Consider the following 26,867-nt stretch of genomic DNA (forward strand, 5'->3'; position numbering starts at 1 on the left):
GGATCTTGCAACTCCCCAACACCACCACCCACGCCACCCCCCCACCCCCCCGACCCATTTTGTTCCCCTCTATCATTTCCCACAAGTGTGTCCTTTACAATGGTCAGCGGCAGACGTTCCCACGATGCTCCCACTCTCCCTAACAAAGCTATTTACAGGGATGATGCTGGAGCTCATCATTTAAGCACTTCAAAGGCTCAGTACAGGGTCATCACGGAGCCCGTGTTTCATTCCCGAGCACCTTCAGTAAAACCAGCCGCTTTTCCTTTGAACTAATAAATGCTACATTGTGAGACGGGGAGGGGTAACTGTGCCGCGCCATTAAACGGTACAATCTGCCGTGCGCCAGCGATTTCACTCCCCCCCAAAAGCTTGCATTTATATAGTGCCTTTCACCACCTCAGGACGTCCCAAAGCGCTTTACAGCCATTGAAGTACTTTTGGAGTGTAGTCACTGTTGTATTATGGGAAACGCGGCAGCCAATTTCAAAACCGCCAGCGCACAACTCTGGCCAATTTATGTGAGCACCGTTTTCCGTCAAAAAAGGCAGCAAGCTCCCACAAAAACCGCAATGACCAGATAATCTGTTTTTGTTATGTTGATTGAGGGATAAATCCAGGGCACCAGGGATAATTCCCCTGCTATTCTACGAAATAGTGCCATGGGATCTTTTACCCGAGAGAGTAGACGGGGCCTCGGTTTAATGTCTCATCCGAAAGACGGCACCTCCGACAGTGCAACACTCCCTCAGCACTGCACTGGGAGTGTCAGCCTAGATTTTTGTGCTCAAGTCTGGAATGGGACTTGAACCTACAACCTTCTCACTCAGAGGCGAGAGTGTGACCCACTGAGCCTTTCCTTAGGATGAACTCCTCAGCCGTGTTTTAAGCTGAGGCGGGGTGGGGGGAGGGTCAGCTGTTTCCTTATGGGCAAAGAAGTAAAGTTCAGGGACTTTTAGTCCACGGGTTGCTCTTGCGGCTCATGAACAACAAATGGAAGATATCTGGGAGCAGCCATTTTGCCTCCCGGCTCACTGCCGCCCACAGACTGACCAGACAATGATGCACGTAGACAGAGAAGCAGAGAAATAAAAAAGGCAAGGACTTACGGTTGAGGCCGATGTCGTGATAGGTCAAGATGACGGGTCTGTTCCCCTTTGGGGTGCCTCGCATGGTTACATGCAGCACACCATGCGCTGTTTCGATGTCGTGTTCCTGTGTGGCAGAAAAGAACACAAAATGACACTTATTCTTTGCTTTTGCTGTTCAAGGCCCCAGTGCCACAGAGCATTCTCTGCCGAGTAGCAATACAAAGTTATCGTTGGTAGCACTCTCGTCTGAGTCAGAAGGTTGTGGGTTCAAGTCCCACTCCCGAGACTGGAGCACAAAAAATCTCGGCCGACACTGGGGGAGTGCTGCACTGTGTGAGGTGCCGTCTTTCAGATGAGACGTTAAACCGAGGTCCCCGTCTGCTCTCTTAGGTGGACGTAAGAGATCCGATGACACTATTCCGAAGAAGAGCAGGGTGTTATCCCCGGTGTCCTGGCCAATGTTTATCCCTCAATCAACTTCACTAAAACAGATTATCTGGTCATTATCACATTGCTGTTTGTGGGAGCTTGCTGTGCGCAAATTGGCTGCTGCGTTTCCTACATTACAACCATACTTCATTGGCTGTAAAGCACTTTGGGACGTCCGGTGATCGTGAAAGGCGCTATTATAAATGCAAGTCTTTCTTTCATGCCAATCCAAAAAGTAGAAATTGAAGTGCGCTAAAATTCTGCACCACTAGACAAGTCAAGCAATTTTACGGAAGTGACACATTTATTTCCAAGCAGTAGACCCTGACTGCGGGGCTCATCAGTTCACTGTGAACTCACTGCCACAGCTAAACTGGATCCAGTAAGTGGATTAGTGAAGGTCGCCTGGGACATCTGGGTGACTCAGAAAAACACAGCACAGGTGATTGCAGCAAAAGCGAAGAGGAAAGTGCCTGAAACTGGACAGTGTGTGCCAACTGCACATCAAACGGCCGGTGATTGCCTTTCTTCTCCTCCTCCCGCAATGTATCAGAATTTCCACCAGCCACTGATCCAGACCCAAGCGTAACAGGATTGTGCCAACTCTTGGACTGATAGATTGGAACTTTTAAAGCTCCCTTTGGCACGATTTAAGAAATGGAATAGGCATCAATATGCGGCGAAATCCGTTCAGTATCATTCACCCTCGAGCAGGGTCTCAAAGGACTCGCCACTCGCCAAGTCCTTAAACGTGAGCTCATCCAAAGCTCTGCTGTCTGTATTCTAACTTGCACAAAGTCCTGTTCAGCCATCACCCCTTTGCTCGCTGACCGACATTCCCAGATTTTTTTCCCCCAAATTGGCCTGGGTTTTTTTTACAATCTGTTTTTTTGCCTCTCCCAGGAGATCACATGGTTTCGGGTGGGGTGGAGTGTATATAATGTGATACACAATGTATCACAACTGTGTGGGACAGGTTTGATGGACCAGACGGTCTTTACCTGTCTGTCATTGTTCGAATGTTCACAGTACTTGCAGAGAAGCACAGCCCAGCAGAGTGATGGGAGGTTCCAGGCCAGAGGGGCGAGGGTGGCTGGATACGATTCGTCGGGCATTGGCAGCACACCCGCATGATCAGCGAGTATTGGGGGGGGGGGGGGCCCTATTGGACTGTGGCGGCATCATAGCAGAGTCCAATCCTAGATCCAACCTCAAAGGTAAGTGCATTTGGTTTATTTTTGGAGCACGCGATCCCCAGCGATCTTCCCCTCCCCGCCGGCGGGAGGCCTCCACCAAACTCGCTCGGAGGGGAGACCGCCCAGAACACTCGGCGGCAGCGGGGCAGGCAAGTCCACCAAGTTCGGCCCCAGAGACACAGGGCTAGAAATTGGCTAGCTTTGTGCCCGTTTTTTCAACGCTATTTCGCCTTTTTTGACGGAAAACAGTGCTCACCTAAATTGGCCAGAGTTGTGCGCCGGCGGTTTTGAAATACCGCTGAAAAGCGGAGCGCCGTTGTGCAAAAACGAAAAAGCGCGATATCGCTTTATATTGGCCGTTCGCCACACCCGGATTCTGGGTGAAAAAAAACGCCGGAAAAAAGCCTACATTGCAGCCCCAGAAACAGCGGTAAGTATGAAGACCTTGGACTATGACCCTAAAATATAAGATAGTGTGAGACTAGAACACTAGTTTGGAGTGTTTCTAAAATGGCGGTGCGGCTGCCATTAAAGGGGAGGACCTAGGGCCATGGCCACCATCTCATTGTTTTGTTCGACGACTGCCATGTCAGGCCGACAATTATACCGCCGACAGGCAGCCTGGCATTCCCTCTTGGCTGGCCCGGCCGAAACGACCCTGGTGGCCCAGTGACTGAACTTAAACAATCGCAGCAGCTCTCCCGCCTTTAAGTGAAGGCGGGAGAGACGTGGTGACGCGCCAGCGCGACGACATCATCACCGCTACGCTGATGAGTGACAGCGGCGGACACTCCGCCCGCCCGCCCGCCATTTCCGTCCCTCTAGTGACCGAACTTCCGCTCGCCGCCGCACTTCCGCTATCATTGCGACTTCCGGGCCGCTGGGGGAAAAAAAGCCAAAGAGCGGAATTTCGCTCAAGAGGCCACCGCATCGGTAAAAACAGCTGAAACACGGTAGGTGCACTGCGTTTCTGGTGATGGGCAATTTCGGCCCCGTTATTTTAAAATTATAATCCATTATCTTTTTTTTTTAAAAACGAGCCCAGTCAGGATAGTGGTGGGCGTGACTGGTTTATTGAACCTGAATTGATGGAACCAACAAGAACTTGTATTTATATAGCGCCTTTAATGTAGTTAAACATCCCAGCATGCTTCACAGGAGTGTTATCAGACAAAAATTGACACCGAGCCACATAAGGAGATATTAGGACAGGTGACCAAAAGCTTAGTCAAAGAGGTAGGGTTTTAAGGAGCGACTTAAAAGGAGACAGAGGCGGAGAGGTTTAGAGAGGGAATTCCAGAGCTTAGGGAACCAGCTTGAAGATTAGCCGACAGATCCGGACGGGAACTCACTGCCTGCGCTGACGATGCAAAGTGCAAACGATTCTCCTCATCGCCCGCCTCCCCCGCCACATTCAGTCTTTACTCTCTGAACTTCGATGTAAAGAAACGTATGCAACGGTCCTGGGAAAAGTGACCCTCTCGTGATTCCAATCTGCAAATGTGTGAATGCGGAGCAGGTGAAAGGTCAACTGCACCATCCTCCAAACACACCGAGAGTTCAAGAGAGTAACAAGCACCCCTCCCCCCAGCCCCCACCGCCGTGTCTGCGAATGGTACACACCAACGCAATGTGCTTTCATCTCTGGCTACGAGCCCCTCTATTTTTGATCTATTGTTTCTCAAACGAGCAGACACAGTTGGCTTTGCGCAGAGCTGGGGCGAGTGATTTATCATGGGGCAAGATGGTATGGCAGCTCCTCATTTCCACACTGTTGTGCGATGTGATTTCCCACTCAATTTTACAAAACCTGCAGATTGCAAAGTGCTGGTTCCAGGGCAGTAATTAATCACATGTCCGACGGTGAGGTGAAGTGCTAGTTCCATTCTACCGACTGCTGTCCCAGTTACTGCAGCATTTCTATAGTCTCACCACGGGCCCCTATTCTAATCTTACAGTCGTGCACAGCATGCTTAACACAATGGAATAGATGAGCATAAAATAATCATTTTCTGAAAGTGTGACCACACACCGAATCCATTATCTTCTGCTGCCCGTGTCCTAACTCGCACCAAGTCCCATTCACCCATCATCCCCTGTGCTCGCCGACCTACATTGGCTCCCGGTCCAGCAACGCCTCGATTTTAAAATGTTCACCCTTGTTTTCAAATCTCTTGACGAAGGGACAGCGACCTGAAACGTTAATTCTGTTTCTCTCTCCACAGATGATGCCGAGTATTTCCAGCATTTTCTGTTTTTATTTCAAATCTCTCCATGGCCTCACCCCACCCCATCTCTAACCTCCAATGGCCCTGCAATCCTCCACGATCCCTCTACTCCTCCAATTCTGGCCTCTTGCGCATCCTCGATTTAGCTGCCTAGGCCCCGAGATCTGGAATTCCCTCCCTAAACCTCTCCGCCACTCTCTCCTTTTTTTTTTTAATTAAAGACGCTCCTTAAAACCTAACTCTTTGACCAATCTTTTGGTCTTCTGCCCTAATATCTCCTTAGGTGGCTCGATATCAAATTTTGTTTCATATCGTTTCTGTGAAAGGTCTTAGGTCTATGTTAAAAGCGCTATATAAATACAAGTTGTTGTTGATTTGGGGGGAGGGGAGTTTCTAGTTTTAAAAATTATGTATTTTATCTATTTCACAAATCACAGCCGGTGGTTATAGCAGCATCAATGTGGTGCTGAACTGTCCTAGTGACCTCGGGTGACAGTGTGTCCAGTTTTGGGGACCGCACTTTAGGAAGGATGTGAAGGCCTTAGAGAGAATGCAGAAAAGATTTACGAGAATGGTTCCAGGAATGAGAGACTTCAGTTACGTGGATAGACTGGAGAAGCTGGGATCGTTCTCCTTAGAGCAGAGAAGGTTGAGAGGAGATTTGATAGAGGTGTTCAAAATCATGAGGAGTCCAGACAGAGTTGATAGAGAAACTGTTCCCATTGGCAGACGGGTCAAGAACCAGAGGACACAGATTTAAGGTGATTGGCAGAAGATCCAAAGGCGACATGAGGAAAAACTTTTTTACACAGCGAGAGGTTGGGATCTGGAATGCACTGCCTGAAAGGGTGGTGGAGGCAGTCTCAATCGTGGCTTTCAAAGGGAATTGGCTAAGTGCCTGAAGAGAAAAAATTTGCAGGGCTATGGTGAAAGGGTGGGGTAGTGGGACTGGCTGAGGTGTTCGTGCAGAGAGCCGGCACAGGCTCGACGGGCCGAACAGCCTTCTTCTGTGCTGCTCAAATTACAACAGTGACTACACTCCAAAAGTACTTCATTGGCTGTAAAACACTTTGAGACGTCCGAATGTCATGAAAGGCATGTCTTTCTTTTCTTTCTGTAACCATTCTATGATTCACCCTCCATCCTGACCTCTAATTCCCTGCCACCATCCTCAATTATCTTTGCAAGGTCGAAATAATCCTGGCTTACTCGCCCACGGTTTAGCGGGTCACCTTGCATTTACGTAGTGCCTTTACCGGAGAACTGTGTCCTGAGGCGCGAGGACAAAGAAAATAGGCGGCAAGCCAAAGGAGGAGAGATTGGGAAGGATGACCAAAAAATAAAGTCCATGCTCGAAGAGGTGGGTTTTAAGGAGGGTCTTAAAATAGAGGAGGGGGAGATGGAGTGGTGGAGAGGGTTGGGCAGCTGATGATTTGGGCCGCACGGTGCGGAGAAGTGAGGCTGGAGTTAGAGGAATGGCGTGTTTGGGTGTGAGCGGGAGGAGATCACAGATGTGTGAGGGGCGAGGCCGTGGAGGAATTTAAATACAAGAATTAGAATTGTGCACTTGAGGCACTGATTGGTGGGGTGAGGAGGGGGCCATTGCCAGTCAGCATGGACAGGGGCGATGGGGGGAAATCAGAGCTTCAGAGTATTGGATCAGCTGAACTCTATGGAGAGTGTGGAGGATGGGAGGCCGATCAGGAGAGCATTGGAAAAATTGGATCTGGAGGAGACAAAGAGCATAATTGTGGGGTTGCATGTCTGAAAGGCAATATCCAATCATGCATGGAGCCACAGTCAAAAAATGGAGGCTGCAGATCAACCACTTATCGGTGCTGATTTAAGTAGATAGTGTACTAGGATAGTGTAAGAAACGGTACAAATGGCCCTTGCGCTCATAAAAACATAAGAAATAGGAGCAGGAATAGGCCATTTGGCCCCTCGAGCCAGCTCCGCCATTTAATAAGATCATGGCTGATCTGATCTTGGGCTCAGCTCCATTTCCCTGCCCGCTCCCCATAACCCTTCACTCTCTTATCGTTCAAAATTCTGTCTGTCACCAGCACCTTAAATATATTCAATGACCCAGCCTCCACAGCTCTCTGGGGCAGAGAATTCCACAGATTTACAACCTTCGGAGAGAAGAAGTTCCTCATCAGTTTTAAATGGGCGACCCCCTTTTCTGAAACTATGCGCCGAGTCCTAGATTCTCCCACGAGGGGAAACATTCTCTCAGCATCTACCTTGTCAAGCCCCCTCAGTATCTTATATGTTTCAATAGGATCACCTCGCAGTCTTCTAAACTCCAATGAGTATAGGCCCAATCTACTCGTGGACTGGGGTGCAGGGGAGGTTGGTGGAGCAAATGAAGTCAATCAGGACTTCAGCTTTTAAATCACTATCCAATGGCACCCCTACTGGAGAGTAAGTGTGCGTGGTCGTCACGTGTGGGCAGGATCATGGTTGGCCTTGGTGCTCACCTACCCAACCATGGTTGAATAGCTGGTAACACTCACTACCTAGGTCTCAACGATTAAGAATGTCCATTAGGGACGAGGTTCTGGAGCGATGCTGGCTCCTTTGCAGCGCAACCCAAATTAGGAACCATCACCTTCAGGAGACAATGGGAGAAATCCAAGGATTAAAAATTCAAATAATCCAGGATGACTCTCTTTATCGGCCCAGTAAATCAGTGCAACACCTTGCTGAGTGCAACGGTGTGCTAGGTTTAATGTTTGCTCTTTTCTTCTGTGTCAGCCATGGCTCAGTGGATTGCACTCTCGCCTCTAAGTCAGAAGGTTGTGGTTCAGGTCCCACTCCAGGGCCCTGAGCACATAAATCTAGGCTGACACGCCAGTGCAGTACTGAGGGAGTGCTGCACTGTCGGAGGCGCCGTCTTTCGGATGAGATGTTAAACCGAGGCCCCCGTCCGCTCTCATAGGCATTGCATCCCATGGCACTATTTCGAAGAATAGCAGGGGGGGGGTTATCCCTGGTGTCCTGGCCAATATTTATCAATCAACATAACAAAAAAAACAGATTATCTGGTCATTATCACATTGCTGTTTGTGGGAGCTTGCTTGTGCACAAATAGGCTGCCGTGTTTCCCACATTACAACAGTGACTGCACTTCAAAAGTACTTCATTGGCTGTAAAGTGCTTTGAGACATCCGGTGGTCGTGAAAGGCGCTAGATAAATGCAAGTCTTTCTTTCTCTTGGTTTTCCAGCTCGCTGGGAAGGAGATTGGACCGAAACAAACTCGCTCCCTGCTATCGACCTTCATCGCAGCAGCTGCACAATTTGACAAATCTTTCAAATACGACATTTGTACGGATTTGAATTTTTAAAAAAATACTCTCCCGCGCGTTAACTAGCGTGGCCCGCGTCTCTCTTTGGTCTGCTCTTTGAGGAACCGTAACGCCAGCTGCTCACTGTTGTGTTAAAGCCATTTGCTCCAAGATTACCAGCAAATCTGCAGAATAATATGGTGGCAGCACCTGGGTGTCAGCATGTAGGCCAGTCCTGTCACAATGCATTAGACCTCCAGCCTGGGGATTAGTGGCTGAATGCTGCCTGATTAGATTACAAGCATTGCACCCAGCTGACCCAGGTCAGCTCTCTCCCCTCATTTATTCCCATTTACAGAATTGATCCCGTGTTCCAAAGAAGTTACATTTACACAGCACCTTTCACAGACCTCAGGATGTCCTGACGCGCTTTACAGCCAATGGAATACTATTAAAGTGTTGTCAATGTTGTAACATAAAAAAAATCAAAGTGGCAGCCAATTTGCGCACAGCAAGGTTCCACAAACAGCAGTTAAATAACTGACCAGATCATCTGTTTTTATCTTAGTGACGTTGGTTAAGGGATAAATATTAGTCGGGACACCCCTGCTCTTCTTCGAATAGTGCCATGGGATCTTTTACGTCCGCCTGAGAGAGTAGATGGGGCCTCGGTTTAACGTCTCATCCAAAAGGCGGCACCTCTGACAGTGCAGCGTTCCCTCAGCACTGCACTGGGAGTGTCGGCCTAGCTTTTGTGCTCGAGTCCCTGGAGCGGGACTTGAACCAACGACTTCTAACTCAGACGTGAGAGTTCTCCTCTGCCACAGCTGACACAGTAGGGTATAACGTAAACACAACGGACAATGTACAGCACACAAACAGATATTTTAACGCATTACTTTTTCCCTTTTAGATCTCTTTCCACTTCTGCATGCTCTGCATCAAAGCTCCATTTGTGACAGGGCGAAGGGAAAATGTGCAGATGACCAGAGGCCAATGCTGCTCTTCAACTAGCTACATCAGAGTAGCCTGGGAAGGGGAATCTGGGAGAAGAGATAGTGCAAACACATCTAAGCACAACCGACTGAGAGGCATCAACTCTTCTCCCCACTTCTCTCATTAATTCAAACAAATTTTCAAATGATAATATTTGTCCCGTTCCCATGCAAACAATTTTCTCTGCTTCCTTCCCAAAGGCACTGATGGATAATGAAGTACAGGTTGAATCTCCGTTAGCCAGAACAGGCCAGGTCCCGAGGGTTCCGGATAAGGGAGGCTCAACCTATATTGTTGGTTCAGGTATCCAAGCTTAGCCTTGGATACTTCAACCATCATCAAGAATGACCTGCATTTATATAGCGCCTTTAACGTCAGAAAATGTCCCAAGGCGCTTCACAGAGACATCTTAGAAATAAAAGAAGCCGTTACGAGGAGTGATCAAAAGAGGAGATATGAGGAGGAGTGACCAAAAAGCTTGGTCAAAGTGGTGGGTTTTAAGGAGGGTCTTAAAGGAGGAGAGTGAGGTGGAGAAGCGGCGGGGCTCGAGTCAGGGATTTCCAGAGTGTGGGACCCAGGTGATTGAAAACACGGCCGCCAACAGTGCGTCAAAGGGAAGGGAAAGAATGCACAAAATGTCAGAATCGGCGGCACAGAGAGTTTGTGGAGGTGAGGGGGGGGGGGCGGGGTTTCTAGAGCTGGAGGAGGGATGAGGTCATGAAGGGATTTGAACACTAGGAGGAGAATTTTAAGTTGAATGCGTTAGGGGACCGGGAGCCAATGTAGGTCAACAAGACCTGGGGTGACAGGTGAGTAGACCTTGGTACAGGATCGGATACAGGCAGCTGAAGTTTATAGAGGGTGGAAGCAGGCCAGAAGAGCATTGGAATAGTTGAATCTGGATGTGACAAAGGCATGAATGAAGATTTCAGCAGCGGATAGGCAGAGGCCGGGGGACGTCACGGAGGTAGAAGTTGGCAGCCTTTGTGCCGAAGTGTATGTGGGGTTGGAAATCGGGCGCCCAGGCCGCGACAGCTTCCTTCGGTGCTTGGGAAGGGGGATGGAATCGTGGGCAAGGGTACGGACTTTGCAGCCGGGGGCCGAAGGCAATAACTTTAGTTTTCGCCATGCTTAACGGGATATTGCGGCTCATCCAAGACTCGATGTCGGATAAGCAATCTGACAACAGAGACAGTGGAGCGGTCGAAGGAGGTGGTGAGGTGGTGAGGTGGTAGAGCCGAGTGCCATCGGTGTACATATGGATGCTGGCCCCACGTCAGTAGATGAGGTTACCAAGAGGCAGTACGTAGATGAAGAGGAGGGGGGGAGGCAAGGATAAATCCATAGGCAACAGCACAGGGGTGGGAAGCAAAGCCAATGCTGGTGGTGTTCTGGCTACGATTCAATAGGTAAAAGTGGAACCAAGCATGGACCGTCCCACTGAGCACGGTCGTAGCAATGTTGTGACAGGGACCAAAACCCGAATGGACAGATTCAACATGGACCAAATCGCCATTCTTCACCTCAGTCTAGACAACATCAGTCGGCTATTTGACTATGGAGGGCACCACAAACAAGCCAGGATCCTGTCCATATATCATCTACCCCTCTTAATTCAAAGCCACTTAATTCAAATTATCTGACAATTCAAATTATTTTTAAGCGCTAAGTTCCTTTGCTGTGATCTTTACGTTGTTTAATTCAAGTTATTGAATAATTAGAACGGTTTATAGGACAAAAAACAAACTTAAATCCTATAGACAGTGCACGTGTTTTCCTCCAAGGGTCACTGGATGTTTACCAAGAGTTAATATTTTCCCTTTGAAGTCCAGATGTTGCCAAAACCAACTGTAGTATCTGTACTGCTGCCCAGGTTGAGAGCCGCTAACTTAGACTAGACCGGGGGAGTCAAGCTGGAAATATCCCCGTTCCACAAGGCTCAGCCCCACACTGAGCAATGCTTTCACCAACTGGGAGATCTTCTCAGCCGTTCCTTCCGAATTCTGAACAGCTTTTCCTGCCTCCCATTCCCTCCAGCCGGACTTCCAAGGGGGTAGAACGAGTCCTCTGTACACATCCTTCCAATGGTGGGATAAAATGCCACAGAGTAAAGCAGCGAGAACCCCCTCCCCATTGCATTCCACAAGAGGCTTCCCCAACACTTCAGAGAACATGGACACGACTCACCTGACAGTCGAAATCCTGGAAATTCCTTGCAGAGTTCTGTGGAGAAAGGAGAAAAAAAAGGCAGCCATCAATAACTCCATTAGTTACCAACCAGTGACCAGTTCAGCTGCTCATCCGTGTCCGAAGTCAGTGGGGACCAAAGGAGATGTATACCTAACAATGTCTGCCAGCAGTCGCCCTGGACAGTGAAGCAGGACTCACCCGTGTTATACCAGCTACTGCAACCTCAAACCCTACACAGTCAAATCTTGGAAAACATGGGAACAGTAGCATAGTGGTTATGTGGCCAGTAATACACAGGCCCATGATAAAGAGACATGAGTTCAAATCCCACCATGGCAGCTGGGGAATTAAAATTAAAATTAATAGAATTAAAGGCTAGTATCCGTAATTTAAAATTAAACATTCCCTTCTCAGCAACCTCTCCAGTGCCTCTATATCCTTTTTATAATATGGCGACCAGAACTGTACATGCAGCATTCCAAGTGTGGTCTAACCAAGGTTCAATGCACATTTAGCATAACTTCACTACTTTTTAATTCTAGCCCTCTAGAAATAAACCCTAGTGCTTGGTTTGCTTTTTTTATGGCCTTGCTAACCCGTGGCAGCAAATTTGCATACAAGATCCCACAAAGAGCAACATGATAAATGACATATAATCTGTTTCTAGTGATGTTGGTTGGGAGATAAAAATTGGGCAGAAAACTGTGGATAAATCCCCTGATCTTCTTCGAAGAGTGCCGTGGGATCTTTTACATCCACTGAAAGGGCAGACAGCACATGCGAAAGACAGCACCTCCGATAGTGCGGAACTCCCTCAGCATAGCACCGAAGCGTCAGCATAAATTTCTGGGCTTAAGTTTCTGGATTGGGGTTAGTGCCCATGGCCTTCTGACTCAGAGAGGAGAGTGCTGCCAACTGAACCACGACTGGCACATAAAACACAAAAGAGCTGCGACGATGCTGATCGGAGGTATAAAAAATAAAATATAGCTTTGGACATATCGCTGGCAGTTCTTACTCCGCAGCTTGGTAAATACAATCAATCACTCAACCTGCAATCACCCACAGTGCTGCACTGATGCCTACAAACCGATTCCCCTCAGAGATTTCTTGGCTTTCTCTGGGCCATCTCAGCAGAGATGACAGGAGCTGCAGATGGGTTCATCGTGTGTTTACCCAAAAGAAAGACTTGCATTTATATAGCGCCTTTCACGACCACCGGACGTCTCAAAGCACTTTACAGCCAATGAAGTACTGTTGGAGTGGAGTTAGTGTTATAATGTGGGAAACGCGGCAGCCAACCTGTGCACAGCAAACTCCCGCAAACAGCAATGTGATAATGACCAGATAATTTGTTTTTAGTGATATTGATTGAGGGATAAATATTGGCCCCAGGGCATTGGAGATAACTCCCCTGCTCTTCTTTGAAATAGTGGCACGGGATCTTTTGCGTCCACCTGAGTGCGCAGACGGGGCCTTGGTTTAACTTCTCAACCGAAAGACAGCACTGCACTGGGCACGTCAGCTTAGATGTATGTGCTCAAGTCTCTGGAGTGGGACTTGAACCCACAACCTTCTGAACTCAAGAGGCAAGTGTGCTACCCACTGAGCCACGGCTGACACTGCGTCGAGGCAGTGTGCCAGTAGAGGCTTTGATCCCAATGTGAAGATCTCTCTACGGAGGGCGTGGGGGGGCAGGTGGTGGGGGCAATCATTCACGTGATGTGGCCACTACCGAGGGTTACTTCAAGCTGCCCAAGAGGAGGCAGCGACATGAGAGGACAGTGGGGCCCAGTCAGGCTTTCGCAACTGCTTCGATTTCAGATCAAGCCTCCCCTGAATCACACCATCTCCCTGTCATTTGAAACACAGAGGATATAACTGGTAGTCCGCACACGGATGCATTGGCAGTGGAGGGGACGGAAACATTTCTACAGAAGTCAGCAGACCAAGGCTGAGGATGCGAGAATAATAGTATATTTTTGCTATTATCTTTAGGAATCAGGGAGTATTTGTAGCGAACAATCCCTATGGAGATCATGTTTGGGATAGAATCTACAGTAAGGTACATCGCACATGGTTTCTGAAAGGACCACGTTGAACACGAGGGGCCAAAATGGCCTCCTTCCGTGCTGTAAATTTCTATGATTCTATGACAGGCCACATGACCTTTACCCTGTCCAAGCTTTCTTATGGTTCTTAAATGGATTGCTCTCGGCAGTTATATAAATACAAGTTGTTGTTGTTGTTGCCTTCTCTTAGATCTCCACGGTAATAGAAGTGAGTGTTGAGGAATGGAATGCTTTTCTAGCCACTGTTGGCATCAACACTGCTATATCAAGCACAGCACAGGTTACATGTAGAAGCTCAGTCTTGGAGGAGCAGTCCACACTGAAGCCAAAGTGTGAAGATCAGAGGCGATAACAAAGCATCAAGTAAATAATGGGTAATCAGTTGGGCAATGCTGATAAACTGCACTACTATTAGATGTTTTTTTTTAAAAATCATTCTCGGGATGTGTGCGTCACTGGCAAGGCCAGCATTTATTGCCCATCCCTAATTTCCCTTGAGAAACTGGTGACAAGCCTTCTTCTTGAACCGCTGCAGTCCGTGTGGTGAATATGCTCCCACAATGCTGTTAGATAGGGAGTGCAAGGATTTTGACCCAGCGATGAAGGAATGGTGATATATGTCCAAGTCAGGTTGGTGTGTGACTTGGAGAAGAGCTTGGAGGTGATGCCTCGCAACTGCTGTCCTTGTCCTTCTAGGTGGTGAGGATTGTGGGGTTGGGAGGTGCAGCCGAAGAAGTCTTGGTGACCATCCTGTAGATAGTACTCACTGCAGCCACAGTGGAGGGAATGGGTGTTTAAGCCAGTGGATGGATCAAGCAATCTGCTTTGTCCTGGAGAGTGTGGAGCTTCTTGAGTGTTGTTGGAGATGCACTCATCCAGGCAAGTGAAGAGTATTCCATCACACTCCTGACTTGTGCCTTGTAGGTGGTGGAGAGGCTTTGGTGGTGAACCATTCACCACAGAATACCCAGCCAGCATAAGAATCAAGGCACTTGAGGATCATGGCTTAATGCAATTATATAGGGCCCTGGTGACATCACACCTGGAGTATTGTGCACAATTTTGGTCTCCTTACCTAAGGAAGGATATACTTGCCATGTGAAACGAAGGTTCACCAGACTGATTCACGGGATGGGGGGATTGTCCTATGAGGAGAGATTGGGTAGACTAGGCCTATATTCCCGAAAGTTTAGAGGAATGAGAGGTGATCTAATTGAAAAACACAAAATTCTTACAGGGCAGATAGATGCAGGGAGGATGTTTCCCCTGGATGGGAAGTCGAGAACACGGGTCAGAATAAGGGGTCGCCCATTTAGGACTGAGATGAGGAGAAATTTCTTCACTCCCAGAGGGTGGTGAATCTTTGAAATTCTCTACCCCAGAGGGCTGTGAAGGCTCAGTTGTTGAGTATATTTAAGACAGAGATCGATAGACGTTTGTATATTAAGGGAATCAAGAAATTATGGGGATAATGCAGGAAAGTGGAGTTGAGGTAGAAGTTCAGCTGTGATCTTATTGAATGGCGGAGCAAGCTCGAGGGGCCGAATGGCCTACTCCTGCTCCTAATTCTTATGTTCTTATGGGTGCAATGAGATGTAAGTGGCCTTAGCTAGGCCGGAGTATAGGGACACACTTCAAATAGCTGGTCTTAAAATACTTAGAAGAGGGAAGAGAGATAAAATGGGGGAGGGAATGGAGCAGCATTGCTGATGAAGGAGGACCAGATAGTAGGTTTAACTTCAGATTTGTAGAGCCGAGTTCATTTGTGGCTGAGAAAAGAAAGTCACCTAATAACTAGAATTACGACAGATCATTGCTGCAAGGAGGAGGAATTAATAGGAAATTATTTGAATAGAAAGTGCATCAGAGGAAGGGAGGTTGATAATTGCAGGGCATTTAATCATACTAATCTGCTATGGAATGAAAGATGAAAGTTCACGGAGCCAATGGAAAGGCCAGCTCCTGACACAGAAGTGTCCAGTCCCCTGGATGTGATCATTTTAACAAACAGGCCAACAGCTACATTGAAAGGGCAGCGACAGGAATTTTACAAACACGTGAACCAACACCAAATACAGCATTTGGGAGGATCTAAGGTCTCCCGTTTGCCAGAATTGCTTACATTTAGGGGGGGGGGGGGGGGGAAAGTAGGTTTGGTCTCATCCCAGGACCACTGAGTTTTTAGCTCATTTTATATAGTCTTCGGAAGAAGTGGAGTCAAATCCTTTGTTCCCAGTTTTTAGTCGAAATCTTGCAAGGGAAAATAATTAGTCTAAGATTTAATTGCTGCATTCCATATTTTCTTTCTAGTCTTTTCAAGAATTATAACATGTTATGGTTTTTTAAAAATTGTCAATTATTCTTTCATTCCTCACACAAAGTGTTGAGAAATGATAAACTAAGGCTCAAATAAAAATGAAGACATTATTCATCGGTCTCAATTTTCAACATTTATTCCAAAATTTGAGGACTGATCAGTGTTTTTAGCATTTTAATCTTCGTCTCTATTGAGTAGTTTGGGCCTACACTCTCTGAAGTTTAGAAGAATGAGAGGTGATCTCATTGAAACATACAAGATTCTGAAGGGCATTGACAGGGTAGGTGCAGGGAGGATGTTTCCCCTGGCTGGGGAGTCTAGAACCAGGGGTCACAGTCTCAGAATAAGGGGTCGGCCATTTAGGACTGAGATGAGGAGAAATGTCTTCACTCAGAGGGTGGTGAATCTTTGGAATTCTCTACCCCAGAGGGCTGTGGATGCTCAGTCGTTGAGTATATTCAAGACAGAGATCGACAGATTTAGGGATATTAAGGGATATGGGGTTAGTGCAGGAATGTGGAGTTGAGGTAGAAGATCGGTCACGATCTTATTGAATGGCAGAGCAGGCTCGAGGAACCGAATGTCCTACTCCTATTTGTTACGTTCTTACATCTCATCTCGTATTTTAATCTTTTTTTAGTTTCTGACCTTCGTACAAAGAGCCAGGTTCTATTTTTAATTTAGTTGATGGAAGCACAATAATTATATGACTGTTTACCTCCTCAGTGTAGTAGAGAAAAACAACACTGCTTTACAAAAGGGAAAGATGTCAGACATAAGTTAGTAGTTACTGAGCCTGAGACGGTGGTCAATTGTGAGACGCGGGAACACTCGAACAGCCCGGGACCGGCTTTTCTAATGTTAAACTTCACGCCTATGCGAAACTGTGAATGGGTCGCGCACCCATAAAAATGACTCGGAACATTTCCGATAACCCTCCGAGATCTCTGCACTCCTCCAATTCTGGACTCTTGTGAAATCCCACTTCTGGCGCCCCACCACTGATCAATGATCTGGGCCCCAAGCTCTGGAATTCCCTCCCCTAAACTCTACACCTCTCTGCCCCTCTTAAGATGCTGCTTAAAAGCTGCCTCTTTGACCAAGCTTTTAATTAGCCGTCCAAATGTCTCCTTCTTTGACCGATTACGCTCCGGTGACGTGAATGCACGGTGCTGTTGTTAATATTGTTGTAGAACCAATAGTGAATAGGCTGAGCGAGGGCGGGGCAGTTATCTGGATGGTAGCTAGTGTTGTTCCAGAGGGAGTCAGCATTGGGACCATTATTATTTATAATCTTTGTTGCCACCAAATCGGAAGCCGTGGCAAATGACAATTATGCAAGTTACAGACATCAAAAGAGGAGCTGGAGAAGCTGTGGGTAGAGAAGTGGAAAGTTGTGTGACTTAGCAGAGGAAAGGATATTGTGCAGTTTGTACTAAATGGAGATGCGCTTCCACCAGGAACAAGGTCGTGGGGGGGTTTGAGCTGCTAACACAGTGCTTCGCAAGCAGCTGGGAAAGTTGGGACGAACGGCTGGCGGTGCAACTTATAAATTGAGAGAGGCAATTAGAATCACACTGCACAGGAGGCGGCCATTTGGTCCAACCTAACTCTTTGAAAGAACTATTCAATTAGTCCCACCCTCCACTGATCTTTCTCTGCAGCCGTGCAAATATCTCCTTTTCAAGTACTTATCCAATTTCCCTTTTCAATGTTATTATTGAATCTGCTTCCACCGCCCTTTCAGGCAGTGTGTTCCAGACCGTGACAATGGGCTGCATAAAAAAGAAAAAAATCCTCATCTCCCTTCTAGTTCTTTTGCCAATCATCTTAAATCTGTGTCCTCTGGTGGTTACTGGCCCTCCTGCCGTGGAATTTCTCCCGATTTACGCCATCAAAACCGCTCAAATTATAAACTGATATTAGGCCTTGTTGTGATACTCAGGACATCGGGAGCACTTTGTGTAGTTTTGGTCTCCCTAATTTTGAAGTGGCTGTTAAAGTTATCAGGGGGAACGCAGAAGAGAGTGGCTAAATTTCAGAGCTCAGAGGACACCACCATTAGGAGAGGGAAGCACAACTCCCCGTGACGTGCCCTCTTGAAAAGAGAAGACTGAAGAACGATTTGCTCAGCGAGTGATTAGGATCTGGAATGCACTGCCTGAGAGGGTGGTGGAGGCAGACACAATCGTGGCTTTCAAAAGGGAAAGGGAACCTGAAGGAAAAAAATTGCAGGGCTACAGGGAAAGGGCGGGGGATTGGGGCTAGCTGTGGTGCTCCTGCAGAGAGCCAGTATGGGCTCGACGGGCTTTCCTACACTAAAGGTGCTATATAAATGCAAGTTTGTTATTTGAAGTTCTAAATACCTAATTAATGTAGTCCCAAAAGAGGTAGGACAATAAGAGGAGAGAAAAAAATAGTTGGATATTTGTAAATTTTAGTAAATCAGTTTTCAGTGAACAAACTGATAGAATCATAGAAATTTACAGAAAAGAATGAGGCCATTTCAGCCCATCGTTTCCGTGCCAGCCGACCCAGAGCTACCCAGCCTAATCACACTTTCCAGTTCTTGGTCCAAATGATGTTACTCTTCTGGTAGAGCTTAAGGACATGAGATGTGTCAGCAAACTTACAAAGAAAGTCACTGAAAACTGAACTGCCAGAGTATTGGTCAAGACACCAGGCCAAGTGGAACACGATCAAGTACCAGGCTAAGTAAATCCGTGTCACACTTGTTGCGTTCATACTCGGTTTCTTTGTTGCACGAACTCTCACTGTACGGGCATTAGGACCCTGCGGGAGCTATTCACACACTGCTGTAAACATGCTGGTTTTGGGACACCTTTTTGGGAGTTGGTATGAAAGGACAGTTTAGTTACATTACTCCTGTTTCAGTTAGTCTGTTTATTTACTTACACAACATAATTTGCCGACGAGGATGAATCAAATTAACCTCCCTACGCACCCGCCTTTCCTTGCCACACCTGGAGACCCTCCAATTCTGTGGCCAAAATGGATAAAAAGCTTTTCTACGTACATCACGGTGAGTGGGTTAGACGGTGACAACCCGTAACACCAGTTCGCTGCCGTGCAATACTTATCCACTGCCTCGGCACTGAAGGCCAATGCATCTTTGGCCAAATCGAAGACATGGAGTCCTATGACAAGGCGGTAAGCGCCCTAGATAAATATTTTGGGCCAAAGAAAAGTATCATGATGGAGAGATACAAATTTCGTCAAAGGTGGCAAGGGAACAGTGAACAAATCAAACACTATATCATTACATTAACTGAACTGGCCGCTACGTGTAACTTTGGAAACTCAGAGATCAGGATCAAATTATTGAGAAACAACCATTCGGGAACACTTGCTACTGGAGGATGACAAATTGATTTTGGATAAAGCATCTAAGTTAGCCATCCAAATTGAATCAGCGCTTTCCGATTCAAAAGCGATCAGATCCCCTGCTTCCCCTGTGCAGCAGACTGCAGCTACAGACCATGTGCAAGGTGTTCGTCCAAAGCGGAAATCACAGCAGAGACCCAGGGCTAGTAATAAGCCACCTACTACAGATCACGGGTCTAACTTCCACTGCTTTAACTGTGGGGACAAATCACATTTAGCAAAGAGTCCTAACTGCCCTGCACGTGAGAAGAAATGCTCTTCATGTGGTAAAATGAACCATTTTACTCGTGCCGGTCGCTCATCGCAGCATATTCGACACGTGGACAACCCAGATAGTGATGAACCCAGTGCGGTTTACACCGTTAGTGACATTTCGCACATCGGTTCGAGCAAATTCAAGGACTGCGATGTAAACACTGACGGCACGCCCTGCTGCCTCCTCACTGACCTTGGAGCCAAAGTCTCCATATTGAGCGAGGCTATGTGCGAAACCCACTTCACGCACTGTCAACTGCAGCCCGCAACTTCCACTCTACGTGCGTACTACTCCAAAATTGAGGTACTTGGGGTCATATCTGTCCCGATATACTAAAGGACATAACATTGGAGAACTTTTCCTTTCATGTCGCGAAGAGACGAAGCCTCATGGATGTTATCTTTTGACAAGCTTGGGTTCAAAGTTTACGACCCAACAGGCACACCGGTGTGTACACGGTGGACTTTGACAAGTAGTATCCCTCAATCTTCACAGGGTTTGAAGTGACAACAAAATTCTGCCATCGCCCCCCGCATTGACCATTCCGTCAAACCGGATACGCAGCGACTTCGCCGTCTCCCATTCGCGGTTCGCGACCAAGTATCCGCAGAATTAACGCGACTCAAATCTCCGGGAATCATTGAGAGCATCGACTCTTCACCCTGGATCTTGAACTTAGTTGTTGCTTGGCGTAAAAATGGGGAGATCCACCTATGCATCGACCTGAAAGAGGTCAACAAGGCCATCATCCCTGACAAGTAGCCTCTTCCGACCATCGACGAACTGTCTTCAGAATTCCACGGCTCAATAGTTTTTACGAAACTCGACATGCGCCGCAGTTACCTGCAAATACCCTTAACGGAGGACAGCAAACCGCTCACGGCATTCACGACGTATGATGGTCCTACGGACTATCTTCTGCACCAAGTGCACTTCAGACGATTGTCACTACTATGCTAGCAGGCACAGAGGGAGCCCTCAATCGCTTAACGATATCGTTGTCCATGGACGGACAATGGAAGAACATGACCAGCGACTTCACACAGTTATGGCTAGACTTGCTACAAATAACATTACACTTAATGCCGATAAGTGTACATTTGTTGCTGGAGAAATAAACTTTCTGGGCTACAGAGTCACAGCACAAGGTTTGACGTGATCAAGCGAATGCAGGAGGCTACCAACATCAAAGAACTTTCATCATTCCTCGGCACTTGCAACTTCTATCTAAAGTTTGTCCCGCACTACGCGCACATTGCCGAACCACTTCACAAGTTGCTGCGCAAGGACGTCCCTTGGGAATGGACAGATTCCCAGGCTCAGGCATTCATCACGCTTAAGGAGAAAATCACATCCCCTCCTATCCTCGCGCACTTTGACCCGAATGCCACGACGTATGTCACCACGGATGCATCAGGCACCGCCATGGGTGCTGTGCTCTCGCAATGGATTGATGGCCTGGAACGTCCAGTCGCCTTCGCCTCTGGCACGTTCCCAACTGCAGAATGTGAATACCCTATAGGGGAACATGATGCACTCACTTGCATCTACGCATGTGAACACTGCCACATCAACCTCTATGGCAGGAAATTTACCCTCCGTACGGATCACCAAGCGCTAACTACACTACAACTGGATCTGGGCACAGACCACAACGAATCAACCGATGGTCAGGTCGCCTTCATCAGTATAACTTTGATGTACCGTACATAGCTGGCAGTCGCTCGACATCTGCTTCGGACTCTGGTGCTGACGTGTTCACAGATGACGACACATATGTCTCGTCGATCATCACTCAGTCCATCAGAAACCTTGTTTCCTGCGACGAACTCAAATCCGAATCATGGCGTGATGCTACACTCCAGCATTTGTGCCACTTCCTCCAGACTGAGTGGCCTAAGCAAATTCCGGAAGAGCTGAAAACCTTCCACAGCCTTCCCGATGAATTTTCTGTTTGGAACGATGGTTGCCTCGCTTGTGGTGATGAAGCGACTTGCGAATTACTGCTCTAACAGCACTTCCTCTCATTGGCACACGATGGACACCCTGGCATTCTCCGCATGAAGCAGAGATGTCGCGATTCAGTATGGTGGCCTGGGGTTGACACTCGCATCGAGGAGTTAGTCTCACACTGCGAAGCCTGCAGTCTGAGCGAAAAGGCCACAAACATCCGACCTGCGCCAATGAAGCCCATTCCATGGCCACAAAGACCATGGCAACAACTTCAGTTGGATATCTTCGGTCCAGTTGAAGCAGCTCCACAGCTCCAGCGTTTCCTTGTTGTAGTACATGACCTGCATTCCAAATGGCCAGAAATCGCCACAACAAGTTAGTGACCTCATCAACGATCGTCACTATTCTGCAGCGTATGTTCACGAGGTGAGGCCTCCCAGAGGTCATAATCACTGACAATGGACCACAGTTTGTGTCCGACCAGTTCGCGGATTTCCTCATTCGTCATGCTATCGAGCATCGCCTTACTGCTCGGTACAATCCTCAAAGCAACGGAGGTGTTGAGCGATTTAACCGCGTCATCAAAGAGGATTTGAAAGCCAACCTCGCAGCAGGCCAAACATTCGATGAAGCGGTTCAAACCATTCTCTGCACATACCGTTCGACAAAGCACTCGCTAACGGGGAAGATACCCGCTGAGCTCGTGGGCGGAATCTTCGCTGGCTACAGGACATTTTCAAATCCCCAGCCAAACCTAGTTTGAAGATAAGCACACTCGCATCCCAGATTTCGGAACACCAATGAAAAGTGAAGTCGTACAGGGACACAAAACGACACGCTCAAAAGCCCCAATTGAAGAACGAAGATTGGGTCAGAGTTAAGCATGCAAACCGTAGTCATAAACTCGCACCTTCACTTTTGCATCCAAAACAGATCGGGCGAAAGTTCAGCCCTCACACCTACGAGCTCAATGATGGAACTCGATGGAATGCTCGTAGACTGATCCCAACTTACAGGCCAACAGACCAGCAGGATGGAACAGAGGCACCATTCTGTTTCCCAACCAAAACGCTCGATCAAACACCGCAAGCTCCACGCCGGTCTCAGTGTATCAGAACACAGCCTGGCTATCTCAAGGATTTTGTCTGTTCATAGACTGTATTTTCAGAAGGGGGGAAAATATGTTGTGTTCGTACTCTGTCTGTTTGGTGCACGAGCTCTTACTGAACGGGCATTAGGACCCTGCGGGAGCTATTCACACACTGCTGTAAACATGCTGGTTTTGGACGCCATTTTGGGAGTTGCTATAAAGGACACAGTTAATTACATTACTCCTGTTTCAGTCTGTCTGTTTATTCATGTACACAACAACACTGGCCTTCCCCAATCCCTCTCCTCCCATTACTTTTCCAGCAATGTATACTCAGCAGAGGCCGAGATTCCAACATCTGTGCGACAACGTGCACGAAAATGTGGGTCATGGTTGCCACGGGAACATTCTCCGTCATTCCTTTTATATTCCCCGACAGCAGAAACGGGGCAAGTGTAGCTGAAATGTTTCCACAGTTCATGAATACACAGGGAGATACCAGAAGCATGGAAAGTAATTCTCAGCCCTTTGTAGAAAAGGCCAGAAGTATGACCCAGAGAATCATAGACCCCTTAGCTTGATATTCGTAGTAGAAAAAAACTATATCATCAAGGAAGCAATTCGAGATGAGTGAACGAGAGCGACGACAGTCATTCCAAGCCTAACATGTTTAGAATCATACAGCACAGGAGGCCATTCAGCCCATCGTGCCTGTGTCAGCTCTTTGAAAGGGATGTCCAATTTAGTCTCACACCGTAGATTTTTCCCCATAATCTGCAAATTAGTATATGTCCAATTGCCTTTTGAAAGTTCTTAAGAGTCTGCTCCCACCATCCTTTCCGGTTAGCCCGTTCCAGATCTTAACAACCCTGTGTGTGAAAAATCTCTCATTTCCCCTCTAGTTCTTTGGCCTATTGACTTCCGATTACCGATCCACTTCAGTTTCTCCCTACTTGCTCGATCAAAACATCTGATGATTTTGAATACCTCTATTAGGTCTCCCCTTACTGTGATTAACGAGCTTAAGGAGATCATTTGAGGACACAACAGGCTTATGGGCGGAGGACAATGTGGTGAATATCAGATGTTTGGGGGTGGCTCCCACCACCACCACCAAGAGATGGCTGTGCTCCTCTAATTCTGCCCTCTTGAGCATCCCCAATTATATGCGCACAGCCGTTGGTGGCCGTGCCTCCTGTTGCCTAGGCCCTAAGCTCAGGAATTCCCTGTCTGAACCTCTCTGCCTCTCTTTCAAGAAGCTCCTTACCTCTTTGACCAAGCTTTTGGTCACCTGCCCTAATTTCTCCTTATGTGGCTCGGTGTCAAATTTCTTGTCTCATAATACTCCTGTGAAGCGCCTTGAGACGTTTCACTACGTTAAAGGCGCTATATAAATACAAGTTGTTGTTGTTGTCGTTGTCAATCATGGCTGGACTTTGCTTGCTGTAAAATAGACTGTTTGCTGTGAGCTTTGCTGCAAGTCCCACCCCACGTCCAACGCATTGGCTGACGCCGTGCTGTCAATAGACAGTTTGAAGTGTCAATGTCACATCTCTACCTATTCTCACCTAAGCATTTGTCACTCATTTTATCCATGTAAAGAGAAAGGAAAATATTGTGTGTAATCCTCACACAATCAAACGCATTTTACTTCCCAAATAGTGATTCCCCCCCCACTGATTGTCTCAATACGCATCAAGGGTTCTGAGGGAATCTTCCCTTCCTCTTGTGAAGGTGGTGACTCATTCTGGCTCATACATTGGCAGCCCTCTCTGGTACTTTCTTGGTATGCGAGGCCAGTCAGTGACTGCCAGTAGATTGTTCAACCACTGAGGACATTGTAGGGAGGCCCAATGCTTCCTCAGTCCATGCCCACTTCCCAGCAACGTTAATTTTGCAGTGAGCAAGGTCGGGAACCCTTTCTGGCCCAGGACCAACACGGATTGTCCTCCCATAGCGAGATCAACTAGCTCAGCCATTTAAGCCGGGGACCTACTTGTATGCATGACACCGCTGCACCTCACGCGGTGCATTCGCTGGCATGATTCTTATATCACTTGGCACAGTACAGAGAAACATTGTGTAACTGGAATTTAACAGCTCTGACGGCATTAATCTGTACAGGACAATGTCAAATACACTGAACATGTATTTAGCTCTGAATGTTTTCAAATCATTCATGCTCAGGATGTGGGTGTTGCTAGCAAGGCTGGATTTTATTGCTCACCCCCCCGTTGCCCAGATGGATACAATGGAGCGGCTTGCGAGGCCACGTACCTTTAGTTTGCAGTCTGTGGTGTGAGAAACAAATCGCCCAAAGGCCAAACCAAACGGCATTTAAATTGCAAATCAGAAACGGCGGTCTTGAACACCTCGCACGCTATCTCGCCATACTCCAGCCCTTTGATTATAATTTGGAGTCATTGAGAAGGGGAAGGCCATGCAAGTTCGACTTCTTGATTTGCCAACGTGCAATCAGATTCACAAAAAAGGGAGAATGTTCAAAAGTCAACTAGCCGCAACATAGGTGAACTGCAATTAAAAAAAGCCACCCATAGCAAGTGTTTTGCCAGTGGCACACAGTACTTCATTGGCTGTAAAGTGCTTGAAGACGTCCAGTGGCCATGGAAGGCACTATATAAATGCAAGTCCTTCTTTCTTTCACTAGAATGAAATCTGAAATGGCGCCGATTAACCCCTTTGAGTGCTGACTGTCTTTTGGAAGTTGCACGTTTTGTTAAGAACATGAGAATTAGGAGCAGAAGTAGGCCATTTGGCCCCTCGAGCCTGCTCCGCCATTCAATAAGATCATGGTCTTCGATCTCAACTCCATGTTCCCCCCTCAATCCCCATATCCCTCGATTCTCCTAGAGTCCAAAAATCTATCTCAGCCTTTAATAGAGCTTATAATTGGCGCTACCTGAGAAAGAGTTACATTTTTTTAATGGTTAATTAGTGATCCATTGCTGCTCTTTCAACATGTCTTTACTGTCGCTTGCCCCTGCAGTCAGTGTCTTGGCTGATCTTCTACCTCAACTCCATTTTCCTCCTCTATCCCCATATCCCTTGATTCCCTTAATATTCAATTCAATACCAGAAATGATGTTTCTTCAGGGGGCAGTTAAGAGTCACCACGTTGGGTGTGGGGTTGGAGTCACACACAAGCCAAACTGGGTAAGGGCGCCAGGTCATTAGTGAGCCAGTTGGGTTTTTATGACAATGCGACAGCTTCATAGTCACTTTTACCGGTAGCAGCTTTTTATTTCCAGATTTATAAACATTTTTAAAAAATGAATTCAAATTCACGAACTACCAGGCTGGGATCCGAACTCATGTGGATTAAGAGTCCAGGAGGAAAGAATAGACTGAAATGGACCAGTTCCTTACCCCATCCGTCAGGAGTGGCTTAATCTCGGTCAACTGGACATCCTGGAGCTCCTCCATCGCTTCCAAAATCTACAGAGGTACAAAAAGGTAGCAGAGGTTAAGCACAGTGCCCGGGAGCTGAGGATTACTGCAACGAGTAGGCATTACACAGCAACCAGAAATTGCGATCACAGAGCAATCTACTCAATTCGAATAACTGGATGATGTGAATCTCTCTCTTTAAAAAAAAATCCTCCAGTGCTACTTTATTACAATCACTTAATTTGAAATACTGGTCGAACATGTTAGTTCAAGGTCGTTTTGTTTTGCACCAACAGAAATTGACTCTACTCGGCTGAGTAATTTTGAATCAACACTTCGGGTAAGTCACAGGAAGTATTAGAACTGAAATAACTCCATGGAGAAAAGACAAGTTGCGATATTTCAGGTGTGCCAACCTCACGAAAATGTCCATTTCTCTTTGATCCTTCAGTCTGATGAAAGGTACGGACCCAAAACATCATCTTTTCTCCCTGCAGTGTCCGACTAACCTGCTGCGGATTTCCAGCATTGCCTGTTTTTATTTAATTCATTATTTTCTTTGTTCATCATAGAACCTGTTTTTTTTTTACAACCGCTGGATTTTAATTTACATTAGCTTATTCGCGACAACATGCCATGCTGTTGCAGACTCGCTATACTGCAATTTCACTCCCCCACCCAGCCCCGAATGCAGTCACAACAACTACTTGCATTTATATAGCGCCTTCAATGTAGCAAAATGTCCCATGGTGCTTCACAGGAACGTTAGCACACAGAATTTGACACTCAGCCACATAAGGAGATCGGAGGACAAATGACCAAAGCTTGGCCAAAGAGGTAGATTTTAAGCAGCAAGTGAAAGGAGGAGAGGGGTACAAGGAGGAAAATACTGTAATTGATGAAGGGAGCAGACAGAGCTGTGATTGAACAACAGCACAACTTGGC

General features: G+C 47.2%; 1 protein-coding gene across 2 annotated transcripts in view; it reads right to left on the bottom strand.

Annotated features, from left to right (window-relative positions):
- Positions 1-26,867, bottom strand: part of LOC139277606 (protein NDRG3-like) — a 130,798-nt gene that overhangs the window by 57,524 nt on the left and 46,407 nt on the right. For both annotated transcript variants that reach the window (XM_070896294.1, XM_070896295.1), the window contains exons 3-5: positions 25,902-25,970; positions 11,419-11,454; positions 1,110-1,215 (exon numbers count right to left, since the gene is read on the bottom strand). In XM_070896294.1, coding sequence (XP_070752395.1) covers positions 1,110-1,215; positions 11,419-11,454; positions 25,902-25,958 — 199 coding nt within the window. In that variant the 5' untranslated portion in view covers positions 25,959-25,970. The remainder of the gene's footprint in view (positions 1-1,109; positions 1,216-11,418; positions 11,455-25,901; positions 25,971-26,867) is intronic.

Source organism: Pristiophorus japonicus, chromosome 12 (genome assembly GCF_044704955.1).
Source record: "Pristiophorus japonicus isolate sPriJap1 chromosome 12, sPriJap1.hap1, whole genome shotgun sequence".
Classification (NCBI taxonomy): domain Eukaryota; kingdom Metazoa; phylum Chordata; class Chondrichthyes; family Pristiophoridae; genus Pristiophorus; species Pristiophorus japonicus.